Raw genomic sequence first — 15,313 nt, 5'->3', positions numbered from 1 at the left:
GACTTCAGGACGGAGATCTCTGCGCACCAATGTTGATCTTCAGGGTTCCCTCTCCTCTTCCGTCTTCCTCTGCTTCACATACTGCTTCATATTTCTGAGCTGCTTTCTCTGTGGCATAGCGTACATCGAGTGGCTATTTTGGGAGAAGTGTGACTCACAACACGCACTCCTCATCGTGTTACCTGCTCCATCACTGAACAGCTCCTGCTCTCCTATCATCTGGCTTCCATGTGTTGTTTCAGGGCTTTCACACAACGGTGCCCTTCCTTGCTGGATCATCTGTAACTAATAGTGGAAACATTTTAAGCAAAATAAAGCCTTTAAGTATTTGATGTAAATCATATGTGTGGAGGACTGATGATCAGAGAAACAGCTTCTCATTAATAGGTCTGTTTTTATTTAAAAAAAAAAACACTTAATTAGGTTGAAGTAATAGTATGATGCTGTTCAATTTAATCAGACTTCTTTCTTAAAGATTAGGATTTACCCAAATAATTTTAGCCCCTCATTCTAATGACTGTTTTGTTGTTATTGCTTTATAAGCATGGCTGTGAAATCTTGAATGTGGGAGGCTTATTTAGTGATTCATGCTATTCAGGCTCATCGTTCACCTGAATCTAATTAAACCCATTTGAGCATCATGCTAAAATGTCCCTTTTATAAAACATCAATGCCAAAATTAAAAAATAGAAACAATAAATGATCATTTTGCTGGATTACCTGACAGTGTTGTGGTATTTACAGTTTCTATTAGCTATGAATCATGCACTGCACAATTAATAAGCAAAGCTAAAAAACCTCTTTCCAACGACTTATGTTGTTGATACGCAACATAACTCGTTGATGGCGCTTTAATCAGTTAATCTGTCAAAAATTAGCAAATACAGCCTGAGTATTCAGAATATTGAATATGATGAGACTGGAAATAAATTTCAGTTTTAAATACAACGCTACAGAAAAATGAAGGACAGGGAAGCTTTACCAAACAAATATCTATTTAATACCTGTATGTTTGGTTTATGAGTTTGGTTTAAATTAGATTTACATACATAATGATTTTATCTACGTAAATAAATGTGACTATAACGGGATAAAGTCAAATTGATTTGGTCGGCTGCACATTAGGTCCGAGTATTGGAGTGTAAATCAGCCAAAGGTGGGTCTAAATGGTTCCAGAAACACATCTTCAGGAGAAAATCTAGCAGACAAACGAACTCGCTAACTTCAGAGAGAGCGATCAGCAGTTTAAAACAAGCTGTCGGTGTGATCTCTTCAGATGCTCATCATGTGTTGTTAGAACGGAGCTCATTTCACGGTGAAACAGATGCTTTATCCACCATGTTTGTTGTTTAGATCCAGGGCAGACACTTTCCTTCTGTCTTGTTTAAAAACTGCTATAAAAGCTTGAAATCAGCTGGTAAACATTTGGAGCTACGAGCTCAATACTATGAAATATGCCTTCTGTGTTTTTTTATCCGTATGTTTTGAACAGTTTTCTAAATTCTTACTTTCCTGCTCAATAAGGTGTTTTATTTCTATTTTCAATACAATCATTAATGCTGTAGTTATTCAGAAAGATGAAACAGCTTTGTTTTTTTCTAGGCATCTAAATACATCACATGGTAGGTAGGCGGTATGTAAGGTTCTGATACCAGAACTTTGTTGTTCTCTGTAGGTGGCAGGAGGCTCTGACTGTCTATCCCAGGACCAACAAGCAGAACCAGAAGAAAAAGCGCAAAGTGGATCCTCCCACTCAGCAGGTATCGTACTGACTCGCATGTTCTCTGAAGACCTGCGTTTATTCCCAAAGGTAGACCCGCAGAGCTGTAGAGTTCAGATAAAGGTCTTATTTTTGTTACATAATCCTCAAATTTAAACCCTGTGGTTGTTGGGAACATCGCTGTGCTTTCATGTGTTTACAGGTGCAGGAAATCCTATTGTAGAGCTTCTTTTTTAAGGCATTATTCTAAATTATTACAATAATTCTTGGAATATGTATCTTTTGGAGACTTTGACATTATTTTGTGATGTCTTGATGAAATATGTGTAACATGCCAGCATGATGTGATAGAGAATCTGTTGAGGGAGCTAATGATTATGGTTTTTGGCTTGGACTCGGAGCTCATCACTAAAGATAAGTTGTAAAAATACTAGTGGAAACATGCAAACAGCTGCTCAGGAATCACTTCGGATGTGTCTTTGGATCATGTTTTGTTCAGAGCTCTGGGTCCTCAGTCGTCCTATCCCTGCTGCTTTTTTCTAAATGCATTAAAGCCAGTATAAATGGGGAGTTGGTGAGCTACTGAATGTTCTTAATCACCTGATCTTGCTGTCTGAACTCCACCTTGCTCCTCTACAGTGTGTAGTACCAAAGTTAGCACTGTTCTGGACGCTGTGACCCCTCACCCCAAAGGTGTCGACAGTATCAAACCTTGGCATGCACTGTATCTTCTTCTTCTACTCTGATAGATATTCTTTATTCAGACATGAGGAACAAAATCCAACTCCGGTTTCAGGGAAGGTTCACATGTGCTGCAGCTGGATTTTCCCCTTGTAAGGAATACACAGTGCTTCATAAGATTCCATTACATAAAATGCTCTCTCTGTTAAATATAGGCATATGATACAGGAATATAATGCAGACCACCCACTCAGAGAAAAAGTTTTTCCTTCCCCCCTTTCTGAGGCCAGGCCAAAGTCGTGGTTAGAGCAGAGAAAATCCTCTGAAGTTCGTTGTCTGGTTCCTTTAATGATGGCGCCCTGAATGAGTCTGTGACCTTGTTCTGCTCACACAAACAGGCTCATTTATGGAGGAACAGGGGTGACACAGTGCCGACCTCGACTGTCTCCCATTTGACCCCCATCCTTCATGTTTTTTAATCCAACACAAACCTTTCCTGTGTAGATGAGCAAAGCTCTGTCTTCTGCCTGTTTCATTATCTTACCTATTGTTGGACTTTCCTTATGTTTTTATCCATTTCATACTTCTTGGCTTATTAAAAACCCAATTAATTTACTGATGAACAAATTCTAATTTCAACATATGCTGTATGGTGGGTGAAAAATAGGGTCAGACTTTAATGTCAACTATTTGAAAAACTTTTTAATGTCATGTTTTTCCTGCTTTTTGAGTACTTTTCATCCATATTTTAAAACAAGTTTCCCATCTTTCCGTTTTTTACTATTTCAGTCCAAGTTGTTTTGATGCATTTTTTTGCAGAATCACCTGAAGAATCGAGGTCATTGGTGGCATTTTTTTGTCAATAACATGTGCCTGCCTGGTTCTCCTGGGAACACGATGCATCTTCGACATAAATTATATTGTCCTGTGTGCTGGCATGTTTTTGGGGGTTTACCTCCTGACTTTGTTGCTGCCGACCAGGGATTCATCCCTGCCCCAGCACACCAGAATCGGCATTTAGTCATTCAGCTCTGCAGAGGCCTGGCGACGAAACATTTACTTGGTCCAGCTGTGCTGGAGAAGAGACGATTTGATGTGCAGGAAAGCAGCTCTCCAGGACTGGACTGGGGCAACCCTGCTGTGTCCCTGTCCTCTCCGTCTTGCTTCAGTTTTATGCCCTGGAATTTCTCACACTTTTTGTTCCTCTCCAGGCCCTTTCTGTCAAAGGTAAACACATTAGAGAAACCTGTCTTTATTCAGCATGTCAGAAACGAAACAGAGGTAAAACTCTCATCCAAAGCAGACAGAAGATTTATGAACAGAGGGTTTATGAAGCAGGTGATTGTAAAATCCAACTTGTTTTTAGTAGCATTTTTCCCCAGCCGATAAAAGCAGGGTTTTAGTACAATGTGTCACTTGCTGTATTAACATGTGGCTCTTGTAGTATTATAGTAAGCTAAAACATTCATGCTGTTTGTGAGCTTAAATATTTGCACTCAGACTTTTCATCTCTAGCTAAACTTTTACATGAACTCGACTGATGTTGTCAAGAAGGTTTAAATTTCTTTTTTCAGACTGTAAAATAAGCTCCACTGAAAGAGCTTTCCATTGGTTGAGGCTGAGCTCTATAACCAGGGTAAATAATGCGTTAGCATGATCAGAGTTTCACTACCGGTCTGTTGTCGGTTTCTATCATTGTCAGATTGGCTGTTGACTCTTCCTGTGATAACATGACAGATTGTCGCTGATGGATATTTATCTTTGTGTTGAGGTTTACATTTCCCACACCTCACCGTGTCAGCACCGCTTTTCCACTTCAGAGCAGCGACATGTCATCCTCAGGGGGTCGAAGAAAGATACGTTTCCTTTTCCGTGGTTAAAAACAACCTTTCTTAAAGTTTCTCTGCACCTTTCAAGAATAAATCCAGAACCTTGAGGAACCGGCATATGAAATAAATCATTTATTATTATATTTCTGTGTTAGCACTAACATGAAAGGCTTCTTTGATTGGCAGGACGGAGTAACTCAGATCAAGTGTTTTTCCACTGAAGACATGAACGGACACTCAGTGAGTTTGGCCCGGCCGACCCGTTTACTCTGCCCGACCTTTAAAATCAGCAGCTTTGATAAATCTAAATGTCTTCTGGAAATAATATGATTACAAGGTGAAGTGGGGGGGCAGAAGGAATGTTCTTTGCTTCTGGTTCTGATACCAACTCAGTCATTTTAGCACAAATGCATGTTTATAGTGATTGGAGTTGGACGGCTAACGAAGTTGATTTGCTTCAGAAATGCAGCTTTTTCTTATCGCAGTAATTTAATGCACCTGCTGATCACTAGAGGGAAGCCTAAAAACGCTGTTTTATTATATCTTCATGTATTATTTCCCTGAAATCACAGGTGCCTCCACCATGAATGAGCTCTTTGTTCTTTGTCAACTGTTGATGTGTTTCTCTTTTCATCACTTCCACTTTCTGTCCTCGTCTTGTTTTTGCTTTTTAAGTTTTAATTCAACACACACTTGAAAAAACAAAACTCAGAATTAGTGAAACCACGTGCATGCTTCAGCTTCACAAGGACTGTATATTTTCCCCTCCTTTTGTATCCTATCTGTGACCTTACCTCCTAATATGTCTTTGACTCACCCTATCACCCAGGAGCCAGGGCCTGCCAAGGTAACTGTGACCAGCAGCAGCAGTGGAGGCAGCATACCATGTATCGCCAACGCTGAGCAGGTCCCAATGAGCCGCGCCACCTTGTGGCAGGAGCAGAGCCGCTGGAGCAGGGCCACCATCCCCTGCAGCCACAGCGCTTCCTGTCTCAGCCAACTGGACCAGAGCCAGCCAGACTCCAGTGTCACCACTCGAGATGGTGAGGAAGGAGGCCAGAAAAATATGCAACAACTTGTGTTCTCCATGGGTCTCATTCTTCAATAATTTCATTAAATTAAGTGTTTTGTCACAGATACTCATAAAAATCTGGTTTGGGTTTGGGGTTTTTGAGCATGAGTACTACCAGTATGCAAAGGAAGTGTAATGTTACATAGTTCAATGCAAAGGTTTTCACACCTGTTGAACTATTCCAGATTTTGTAATGTTACGATCACAAACTTTCATGTTTTTATTGGGATTTATTGTGACAAACCAACACAACTATAAAGTGGAAGTAAACTCATCCATCCATCCATTGATAGAATGCACCACCTTTGGATGGATGGATGGATGGATGGATGGAACCACCTTTTACTTCAGCAACAGCAGCAAGTCTGTTGGGTTATGTCTCTCTTTTGCCCAGTTTTCTGCCGAATGGTTCAGGCTCGCTTAGCTCGGCTGGACACTGTCTGTCAGCCTCAATTATATAGTTTTGCTACTGATTTTCAGTTAGATTTAGGTGTGAACTTTGACTGGGCCATTCCGACACATGCATATACTTTAATGTAAACCAGTCCATGGAACCTCTGTTGAATATTTAGGGTTGTTATCATGCTGGAAAGTATTTTGCTTGGTCTAAAAATACATTTATTTAGCTCTATTCATTTTCCAATCAACTCTGACCAGCTTCCCCGTCACTGCTAAAGAAAATAACACCCACAGCATAATGCCACCAAAACCATTTTTCACAATAGGGATTTTGTATTTAGGGTGTAACAGTGCAAGGTTTCTTTGCATGTATGCCAAGGATTTCTATTTTAGTCTCATCTGACCAGAGCACCTTCTTCCACATGTCTGCGGTGTTCTCTGCACGGCTTGTGGCAAAATTTGCATGACTAATAGACTGTCAAAAGGTTCTCCTGTCTGAGCTTTGAATCTCTGCAGCTCCTCCAGAGTTACATGGGGCCTCTTGGCGGCTTCTCTGAAGAATGCTCTGCTTACTGGTTTGTTAGTTTAGCTGGACGGCCATGTGTTGGTAAGTAGGACGAAGGCTTGATTAGTGAGCTGTGATGTTTAAACTTGGGATATTGTTGAAGAACCTCAGTCTGCTTTAGACTTCTCCACAACTTCCTCCCTGACCTGTCTGCTGTGTTCCTTGGTCTTCACAGTGCTGGTTGTTTTCTTTCCCTGTGTTGATTGGTCACATGAAAATAAAAATAAAAACGTTAAAGTTTGTGGTCCTGATGTGACAAAATGTAAATAAAAATTAGCCACTGTATTTATTGCCTCATACAGACAGGATGTTTGACACCTATGACTATATTTCAGATGGCAGCACTGTGAGCACAGGCCGGAAAGTACGAGTGGAAAGTGGCTACTTTTCTCTGGAGAAGACAAAGTCGGAACCTTCTCCGCAGTCTATACATCATACCCAGCCACCCCAGCATCTGCCCCTCTCATCCTCAGCTTCATCCTCCTCTTTAGGAGCTCCCAGTTCCAGGTACAGCTCTGAATCTCAATCCCAAATTTCCCCTCATCAACCCTCCCAAGACCCTCTCCCCTCTCCAAAAGCTCTTATTTCCCCGAGTTACTCCACCATCAGCTCCTCCCAGAGCTCGCTGGACTCTGAACCCAGCAGCAGGGCTTCACCCACCTGGGAGGGGCGTAGTAGTAATGGAGGTGGAGGAAGCACTCGTAGCATCAGCAGCAGTGGAAGCAGAGTTGGTCGGCCCGGCAGGGAGTACACGTCGCTGTCTGACGTGCCTCGAGCTCGCATTCTGAGCTACAAAGAAGCCTTCCGCTCAGAGAAAAACCGGCAGGAGCTGAGGGTGCGGACACGGAGTCCTGGGAGGGAGGAGGTGGTGCGGCTGTTTGGGGAGGAGCGCAGGTGAGAATTGTTCAATCTCTTGTTGTGCCTAAAATAGAAGAAATCACGGTTGAAATAACTTTAGCTGCAGAAACAGGCAGGAGATTTATTAATCAAACACTGGAGCATTTGTAAGATCTTAAGATAGCATGATAGGTTGTGTAGTTCATGCCATGCTTGAAACATTCAGCATTTTAGTTATTTAGCACCACCCTGTGGCTTCTTCTACCTCTTTTGCTACAGCTTCCTATCGTAGCTTAGTGGTTTCACATGAATAATTTAGGGGAGATAAATGCTTGTTACTTCATTTTCTGGTTCTTTCTACCTTTTTGCTCTTGCTGTCTTCCTAGTTTCTGTTGTTTCAATCTTTTCCAGGGCTTCTGAACAGAGCTTCTCAGAGCTAATGCCCAACCAGCCCCTCCACCCCTGTCCCCAAGCTGTTCCCTGCTGGTCACTGCTGATTCCTGCTTTCTCTCATTTCATCTCTGCACCACCTGGGAGCACACACATGCACTGTTTCGCCTCATATCCTCTAAGATTACACTGACAATCAGTTGAATCTCTCTCCAAAATGAATTACTAATTTACTTTTACAAGTGCAGTGCCTTCAGGTAATGTTAACAGTGTTTTCGTTTCTGCCGCCTCTGCAACATTTATAAGAAGCCGTTCTTTAGGTTTTCCGCTTTCATCCAAAGTTTTTCTCTCATCATATAACACCACTGGTATTACTTTATTTAGATGCATGTTTTTTCCTGGCACGTTATTCAGTGTAAAAAGGACTTTCAGTCTAGAATAATGTTTAAGGCTTGTATCCATTGTATGACATGATTTTAACTCAAGAAGGCTTTTATCATTCTGGTTTGTGGTTTACATTGGAATGTACTTCGGTATCTTGATTTGCATTTGTTTGATGAGCAAAGGCTGCATATTGAGGAATATGGACAATTTGTGTTCTGTAGAAGATCTCGAATCATTAGCCAGTTTGAGGAGAACCAACCGGTGGAGCGAATGGATACAAGCAGTGGCCGTGGTTCCTCAGCTAACACAACGGGCCAGCAGAGACAGGGCCGGAGCGAGAGACGCTATCTGGATGGCAAACATGTACGCTGTTCTCGTTAGGCATACAGAAGTTAATTGGTGCTGAAGTGAAGGCGGGTCAGTTTTCCTACAAGTTCTAACCGTTTTATGTTTGTAGGAGGTGTCACTGGATACAGGAAAGGACTGCTCGGTCCCACATGTGTCCAGCTCCAATTTCCTTAATTTAAGAAGAGCCAAGTCTTTGGACCGCAGAGCCACAGAGTCTTCAATGACTGTGAGTTTGTCAAAGTTTCTTTGTTTTGCACATTTCACCATGACAACATATTTATCAAAAAGAAGACAATATTGCAACATTTCTTTTAACAACTAGATGGCATATATTTAAAACTTAACTAAAGGTTTAGGAGAAAATAAACGTTCTACTTTTGAAAACATTTAGACAAGCAGCCTCTCTGTTGTCTGTGGAGTCATTTCTGTTTCATCGGACCACAAACACGGATTTAGATAGAGTACCCGGTATACCTAAAGTACCATTTCCTCTGGACCTGAGTAATCTTGTAGGAGAATACCAAATTGCCCTAAAGGATCAAAACCCATTTCATTCTTTGTACTTTGGCTTTTGAAGTTTGTCTGTCTGTTATTACACCCTCATTTGCTTGGAGATTAATACTATCAGAGCTTTAACAACTACAGATGTTCCTGCAGGTCTCCTGCAAGAAGATTGTTTTGTACCCCAGTTAGACATATCCATTAAAATGGGTAATAAACATGTATGCTTTTAAAGGTAGAGTATTCAGGACAACCTTTCATTTCTATTTTTATGAAATCCAGTCTGTTAAAAATCTTTAAACCAGCAATCATGAAAGCTATGTAGTGTAGTTTTTATAGATGTAAGCTGGAAATCTAATTGGCCGGTCCAGTTCTTGCTCATGACTCTTTGTAACCCTTTCAAAATAATAGCCTGATTAATTCAATCTCTAGAAACCCTTCATATATTAATTTGACTTATAATGTTGGAGCCGCTGCAGGACTGCATGCAGCAACAGCTGGACAGAACATGTTATTTCCTCCTCTTTAGAAACATATTTTAATTGACTGTTAGAAACGATAATAATGCTGTTCTACATTTACAGTCATCTTCATACATAAATAGTTAATTAGCCCTTTCATTTACTATAAATACTGTATGTTTGACTCACTGAGAATCGCACCGATCCAATATAACGCTAGGAGAAGCACTGATTTCCATATTTACAGCTGTTATAAGTGAGAACTAGCATTTCTTCAGCCATCAGACCGGTTAAAGTTGCGTTGGTTTCTGTTTGGGGACTGACTCCTACCAGTCTGAGTCTGAGCTCTGTTTAGGGAGTGCTGCAGGGGTAATCCAGTCAGCGTGAGGCTGGTTTCTCTGTCCAAGCTGCAGCTGCCAAAACCCCCCCCACACACACACACACCCACTCAAACAGACATGCACACGTCTACACGCACCACTGCCGCCACCGCTACCGATTATAAATAACCAGCCCAGAAGCAAGCAGGGTTGTGTGGCAGAAAGAAACAGACTGTCAACATATGAATTAAAGTCATTCGGGCATCAGAATGACTCTGTGCCAGGCGGTGACAACACACCGGATGCAGCTCAGCAGAAATAAGGTATAGTTGAGCGATCAGAAGGCATATTTTAGATGAATGTTTGACTTTAGAGTCTATAAACAGACTGGAACTTGCTCCAGTGTACAACAGTGTGGGTTTCACTGGGAAGGTCCAGGTCCCGCCAGTCCGTCTCTGGGGCTAAAGCCACATAGAGGAATTTCTGCTTCTTAACTCTGTTTATTACCTTGATGTAAACAAACAAATGTTTTATGTTCAGTTCTATGAGCTACTGACTTATAAATTAACTGAATTACAGAATGTTTAAAAATATATATTTATTATTATTTCTTTGTTTTTGCTGCAGCCGGATTTGCTGAACTTTAAGAAAGGATGGATGACGAAGCTTTATGAAGATGGAGTGGTAATTTGTTGGGATTAAAGGACTGTTTGTTACATGTCTTCTCCTCTGGGGGGATGGATTGACAAATTAAAGGTAACCAGTTCTGTTTTTCTCCTTAGTGGAAGAAACACTGGTTTGTGCTGACTGACCAGAATCTGCGATACTACAAAGACTCAATAGCTGAAGAGGTAAGGGTTGGCTGTTGTTCTTTAAAGCTGATTTAGATCCTGAAGACATTCATTTCTGTCCTACTTTTGACCCGTTTTCTGTAAGGCCTCAGAACTGGATGGTGAGATCGATCTTTCTACATGTTACGATGTCAAAGAGTTCCCGGTCCAGAGGAATTACGGCTTCCAAATCCTTGTGAGTGTTTGTTTTTCTTTCATCATCATCATTTATCTGTGTACACAGTTTAGCTCTGCATTCTCCCACCAGTCTATAAACAACCTCGGACTCTATGTGGTGCTTTAGGTATCAGGCTTCCTCATATTTCTCTGTGAAACAGTCTATTGTCTGACACGGAGGACATCCCTTGATTTGTCATCTTTTTGTGAGAGGCTGACATCAGTGTGGTCTAAATCTGATGCAGCCGTCGCCAGTTCTTTCTGTCTCTTTAGACCCTTCATCCTGTGTTTACCTAACCCCGTCTTTGTTTACAGTCCCTCTGGTATGTTCATGTGGAGAACCACAGGAGTTCTCATGTACTGATGAAACATACCCCGAAGTATTCTGTTCCTGCTGTTTCAAGATTTCAGTGAAGCAATAATACCTATGAGGTCCTTCATTTGTTAGCCTTAGTCTGGAGCTCTATTCTGCAGGATGTCAGAAATAGGACAGTTGTTGCTTGGGCTGAAAAACAACATGGGTTTGGTGTCAAAAAGAATAACTCCACTATCTATATCTGCTCTCTGTCTGCTGTCAGCGGACTGAAAGGGTCTGCTGACGTTAACTTTGCTTCTGCATTAAGTCTCTAATTCTTTTTTATCCTCACGCCTGGAAATTCACTTCAATTTGTAAAATCTTGCTGCAGTTTCCACAGAAGTTTAATGCAAATCTGTGTTGTTGCAGAGCCGACTAGTGTCCCTGGAGCTTCTTATATCACTGTTTTATTTATTGCACCAACAGTTTGCCTTACTAAATGCAACAGTGTGTCGTCATGTTTTCACATTTTATGACCACAAACCTTAAGGCAATTTAGTGTAAAGTAATTGTGAAGTGGAATAAAATTCATACAGTTTTCTATTTGGTTTCCAGATAGGTCTGAAAATTTCTGCCCCCTTTACTCCAGTACCCCTAAATCAAACCTTCAGAACTGCAAAATATACAATAAAGAGACATGCTTCTAATAATTTCTTATGTTTACCATTTGAAATGTGTTTTTTATTATTATTTGGAATGTCAGTGCTTCCAGTAAAATGTTTTCCTGCTTCCAGAGTAAGGACGGCACGTGCACCCTGTCAGCCATGACCTCTGGAATCCGTCGCAACTGGATTCAGGCCATTATGAAGAATGTGCGACCCACCATTGCCCCCGACGTCACCCGGTAATCCCCAGCCAGGATTAGCGCCAACCCCTGGCAGATACAACACATGCTTTTCTCACATTATTTACTTAAATTCATATCTCCTCCTCACCCGCTCTTCCCTTCTCTCTCTTCCTGCTCAACTGGTATTTTCAACCTGCTTCCAGGAAAAACATCTCTCTGAAACTATCCGTTCTGAAGCCCAGGTTGGAGTGTTTGTGTGTTGAATACCCCCCCCCCCCAAACAGTGATGTAACTGCTCAACGATGTCAGTCTCGGCGTGCTTGTCGTCCAGCTACATGTCATGTGATTGAGTCATGTCCCCTCCTGTCGGTTATGCTTGTGTAGCGATCCGCGCCAACAAACCAGAGTAATCTGCCCAACGCCACAGACTGATGCTAATCATTGTCATGTGACCGTCCACTCGGCGAGCTGTGGAAATATTTACAAGTTTAAAATATCAACCACAAACAGAGAGTTAGTTGAAAAAGGCAAATTGGCTTTCAGGCAGCACGTTTGATATGACACTGATTACATATTAATATTTACAGACACACGTTTGTCACTAGGGCTTCTCTGTTCAAGGGTTTTCTGCACCTAACAGCCATTTTTTCCCTGCTCTCTACCCCCTGACCCATCTGACAACACCAGCCTCACATTTTATGACTCATTTAAACGACATTGATCTGGATGATGTCACTTTAACACTATCGTTGTGAGGGCATGTCTGTAAGCAGCTTACCGCCTCCAGATTCCTTACATTCATCTCCTAGATAAGATGTTTACACGGCCGGCATCTGCAGTGAAGCTCATCTCAGATTATCTAAGCAGCTTTCATTCACGCTGTCTGCCTTATATGTGTCAACGCTTTGACTTGGCTCTATTTATGGTATTAATTCAGGGTATCTGCAGGTCCCAAAATAAAATAGGATGTCCCTGAACACCTGAGTGGAGATTCTAGTTATAAAAGTATGCAATCAATTTCAGTTTATTAGGCCAAATGACAGATATGTTTTCTGTCTGAAGAAAACCCAACTAATGACATCGATTCTCACTGACTTTACTTACTGGTCAAGCACGTAGCGACAGTGGGTTAGGAACTAAACCACTGCAGCTATTATTATGCTGCTGATAATGTAAACAAGGCAAAAATGTTCAACAAGTGAAGCATTTTTAAAACTTTAGCCAATGTTCTTCTGTAATTGTACACAAAATGTAATAAAATTGTATTTAAAAACCATAAAAGGACAGGTACATGTTAATAAATTAGAATATCATTGGAAAATGAATTTATTTACTAATGTACAGTTGGCAGATTTATTAGATGCAGACAGATGTATTTCAAATATTTATTTCTGTTTATTTAGAAGACTGTGGCTGATAACAAAGAAATTCAGTTACTAAGAAAGTTTGAAGATTACATAATCTGCCTACTGAAAGTATGTCAAAGACTGTGGTTGTCTCTGTTGCTTGTTCAGTTTTCCTTCCACTAAACTTTCCATCAGTATGCATGGATGCAGCGCTCTGTTTGTGGCTCACCTTGTAATGAATCTATAAAGGTTTGACTTTGAGGACTTTTCAATAATATTGTAATTTATTGAGATTCACCTGTGTTTTGATTTGTGTTTCATTGATAAAAAAATCGGATAAATCTAGTTTCTTAATAATCTTCACCACTTAGTTGTTTTTCCTGAACCACGTCATATTTTTTTTCCTCTACAGAAACAGTTTTTTTGGCTCTTAAAGTCGAAGCAAACTGTCATCTTTTGCATCAGATAGAATAATTGTCCTCACTGCCACCTGTCCGCTGCTTGTTCCGTTTAGATTCAGGCTTTTCTGTTCACGGCAAGGTCTCCTTGATCGTGTTGGTTCAGGGGTGGTGCAGCGGTAGAGCTTGTGCACTATTCACAGAGGCTATTGGTCCCTGACCTCCGGACCGTAGTCTCCTCCGCTTGTCTCCCCCTTTCTCTTGCTCCCCTCTTTCCTGTCAATACAGAAAAGAAAAGTCAGATCAAGATTGAAATAAAGCATATAAATGACTGGAATCATAATTTATGATCAAAAAGTTTTAAAAATCCTAAATCTAAGTTGGACCCTGCAGAAACCCTATAAATGCACAGCTGTAGGAGGCTGTGTTGTTTTTCTGTGTCCTTGAATGTATTTATCTGATGCCGGTATAAAACAGTCAGGTTTAAACACTTCCTACGGTTGTTTACATCTGTTTTCACTGTGCTTCCGTTGATTCAGATCTATCCCGGATGAAAACATGAAAGGCCATGTGATGTTGGAGCCATGTCCACAGGTCACCCCTGACCCCAGCTGTGATGTGCCCAAGACTGAGGAACTCAAACAGTCGGCAGGCAGCAACGCCGCCACTCCTCCATCTGAGCCACGTAGAAAAGGAGTCCGTGAGCGCAGGCGAGAGGGTCGCTCAAAAACCTTTGACTGGACTGAATTCAAAATGGAAAAGAAAGAAAAGCTGACAAAAGAACGAGCAGACACTGTTGATCTCAGCTCAACGTTCTCTACCAACTCCTCCTGCTACTCACCCTCTTCTTCTGCCTCCTCTTTGGCATCCTCTCCTGTGTCTTCCTCCTCCCTGCAAACCTCGTCCATGTCAGGTCCTCTGGCCCCTAATGTGACGGAGGTACCATCCCCACCTGAAAGACACGAGCAGGGGAAAATGGACGTAGATCACTCGAGAGCCATTAGTCTGAGGGATGTAGTAGACACAACAGACGGTGTAACCTCAGACGTCCAAGAAGAAATCGAACAACGGTGGCATCAGGTGGAGACGACTCCATTAAGAGAGGAGAAACAGGTGCCAATATCCACAGCTTTAGGCAATGCTGAGCGACTGCCTGCACATGAGCTAGCTGCACTGCTGGACAAGGAGGTGAGTCTACCGTTCTGGGTTCCTCAGGGATTTGGCACACTTGGTTGGACATGAGAATATGTTCAATACTATAGCCCTTATTTAGACTCAGTTTCTTTAATGAAGGAACTCTACACACGCTTACAGCCTTACCCTTTGACCTTTTATTTGGCTAGTCTAATTCAAGTAAGTCCAGTAAACCCACAGTCCGGCTTTTCTTACTGATGAGCTGCAGAAGAGTTGCTGATGATGAACAAATTATGTTTTTTTATTTATTATTTAACTTATTAACTGTAAAAGAAGTTTCTTTGGACAAGTTTTATTTTTTAGCTTATTCCACATATTAAAGCCGCACTGCGTCAGTATTTAGAAAAAATATATCTGAACTGTCTGTCAGATTATGTGTGAAACAGTTGGAAATGATGGGAAACTGCTTGTTGTTGTTGTTAAAAACCAAAAATAAACTCTGTTTTTCAGTTGGGACAAAAGCAGAAGGAGCTGGACCGACTACAGGAGCAGAACAACCTGTTAAAGGAGCAGCTGGATGATGCAGTGGGGAGAGAACAAAGAGCCAGGCAAGGATATGTGCTGCAGGTAATTCCAACACATCTGAATCTCTACAGGCGTTACGACACGAATACGGCGGCGGTTTAGTTAAAAAAATCCAGGTTTTGGTCCGTTTTGCGGTTTTGGGATAATGGAGTTTCCAGAGGAAATGTCAAGTATTCGTGTCATTGATTTAGTCG

General features: G+C 41.4%; 1 protein-coding gene across 9 annotated transcripts in view; it reads left to right on the top strand.

The window, feature by feature from the left end:
• The window catches only part of si:ch73-103b11.2 (centromere-associated protein E), a 55,634-nt gene that overhangs the window by 27,838 nt on the left and 12,483 nt on the right, over positions 1-15,313 (top strand). For 4 of the 9 annotated variants that reach the window (XM_047377003.1, XM_047377009.1, XM_047377002.1 and 1 more), the window contains 13 exons: positions 1,676-1,760; positions 4,417-4,470; positions 5,060-5,273; positions 6,602-7,160; positions 8,099-8,240; positions 8,335-8,451; positions 10,135-10,191; positions 10,290-10,358; positions 10,444-10,533; positions 11,604-11,713; positions 11,860-11,898; positions 13,940-14,588; positions 15,045-15,161. In XM_047377003.1, the coding sequence (XP_047232959.1) occupies positions 1,676-1,760; positions 4,417-4,470; positions 5,060-5,273; positions 6,602-7,160; positions 8,099-8,240; positions 8,335-8,451; positions 10,135-10,191; positions 10,290-10,358; positions 10,444-10,533; positions 11,604-11,713; positions 11,860-11,898; positions 13,940-14,588; positions 15,045-15,161 (2,302 nt within the window). The remainder of the gene's footprint in view (positions 1-1,675; positions 1,761-4,416; positions 4,471-5,059; positions 5,274-6,601; positions 7,161-8,098; positions 8,241-8,334; positions 8,452-10,134; positions 10,192-10,289; positions 10,359-10,443; positions 10,534-11,603; positions 11,714-11,859; positions 11,899-13,939; positions 14,589-15,044; positions 15,162-15,313) is intronic. The other 5 variants (XM_047377011.1, XM_047377004.1, XM_047377010.1 and 2 more) reach the window with 5 other exon arrangements.

Source organism: Girardinichthys multiradiatus, chromosome 10 (assembly GCF_021462225.1).
Source record: "Girardinichthys multiradiatus isolate DD_20200921_A chromosome 10, DD_fGirMul_XY1, whole genome shotgun sequence".
NCBI lineage: Eukaryota > Metazoa > Chordata > Actinopteri > Cyprinodontiformes > Goodeidae > Girardinichthys > Girardinichthys multiradiatus.
The sequence above is the reverse complement of the archived record's forward strand: the minus strand, read 5'-3'. Positions and strand labels throughout refer to the sequence as shown.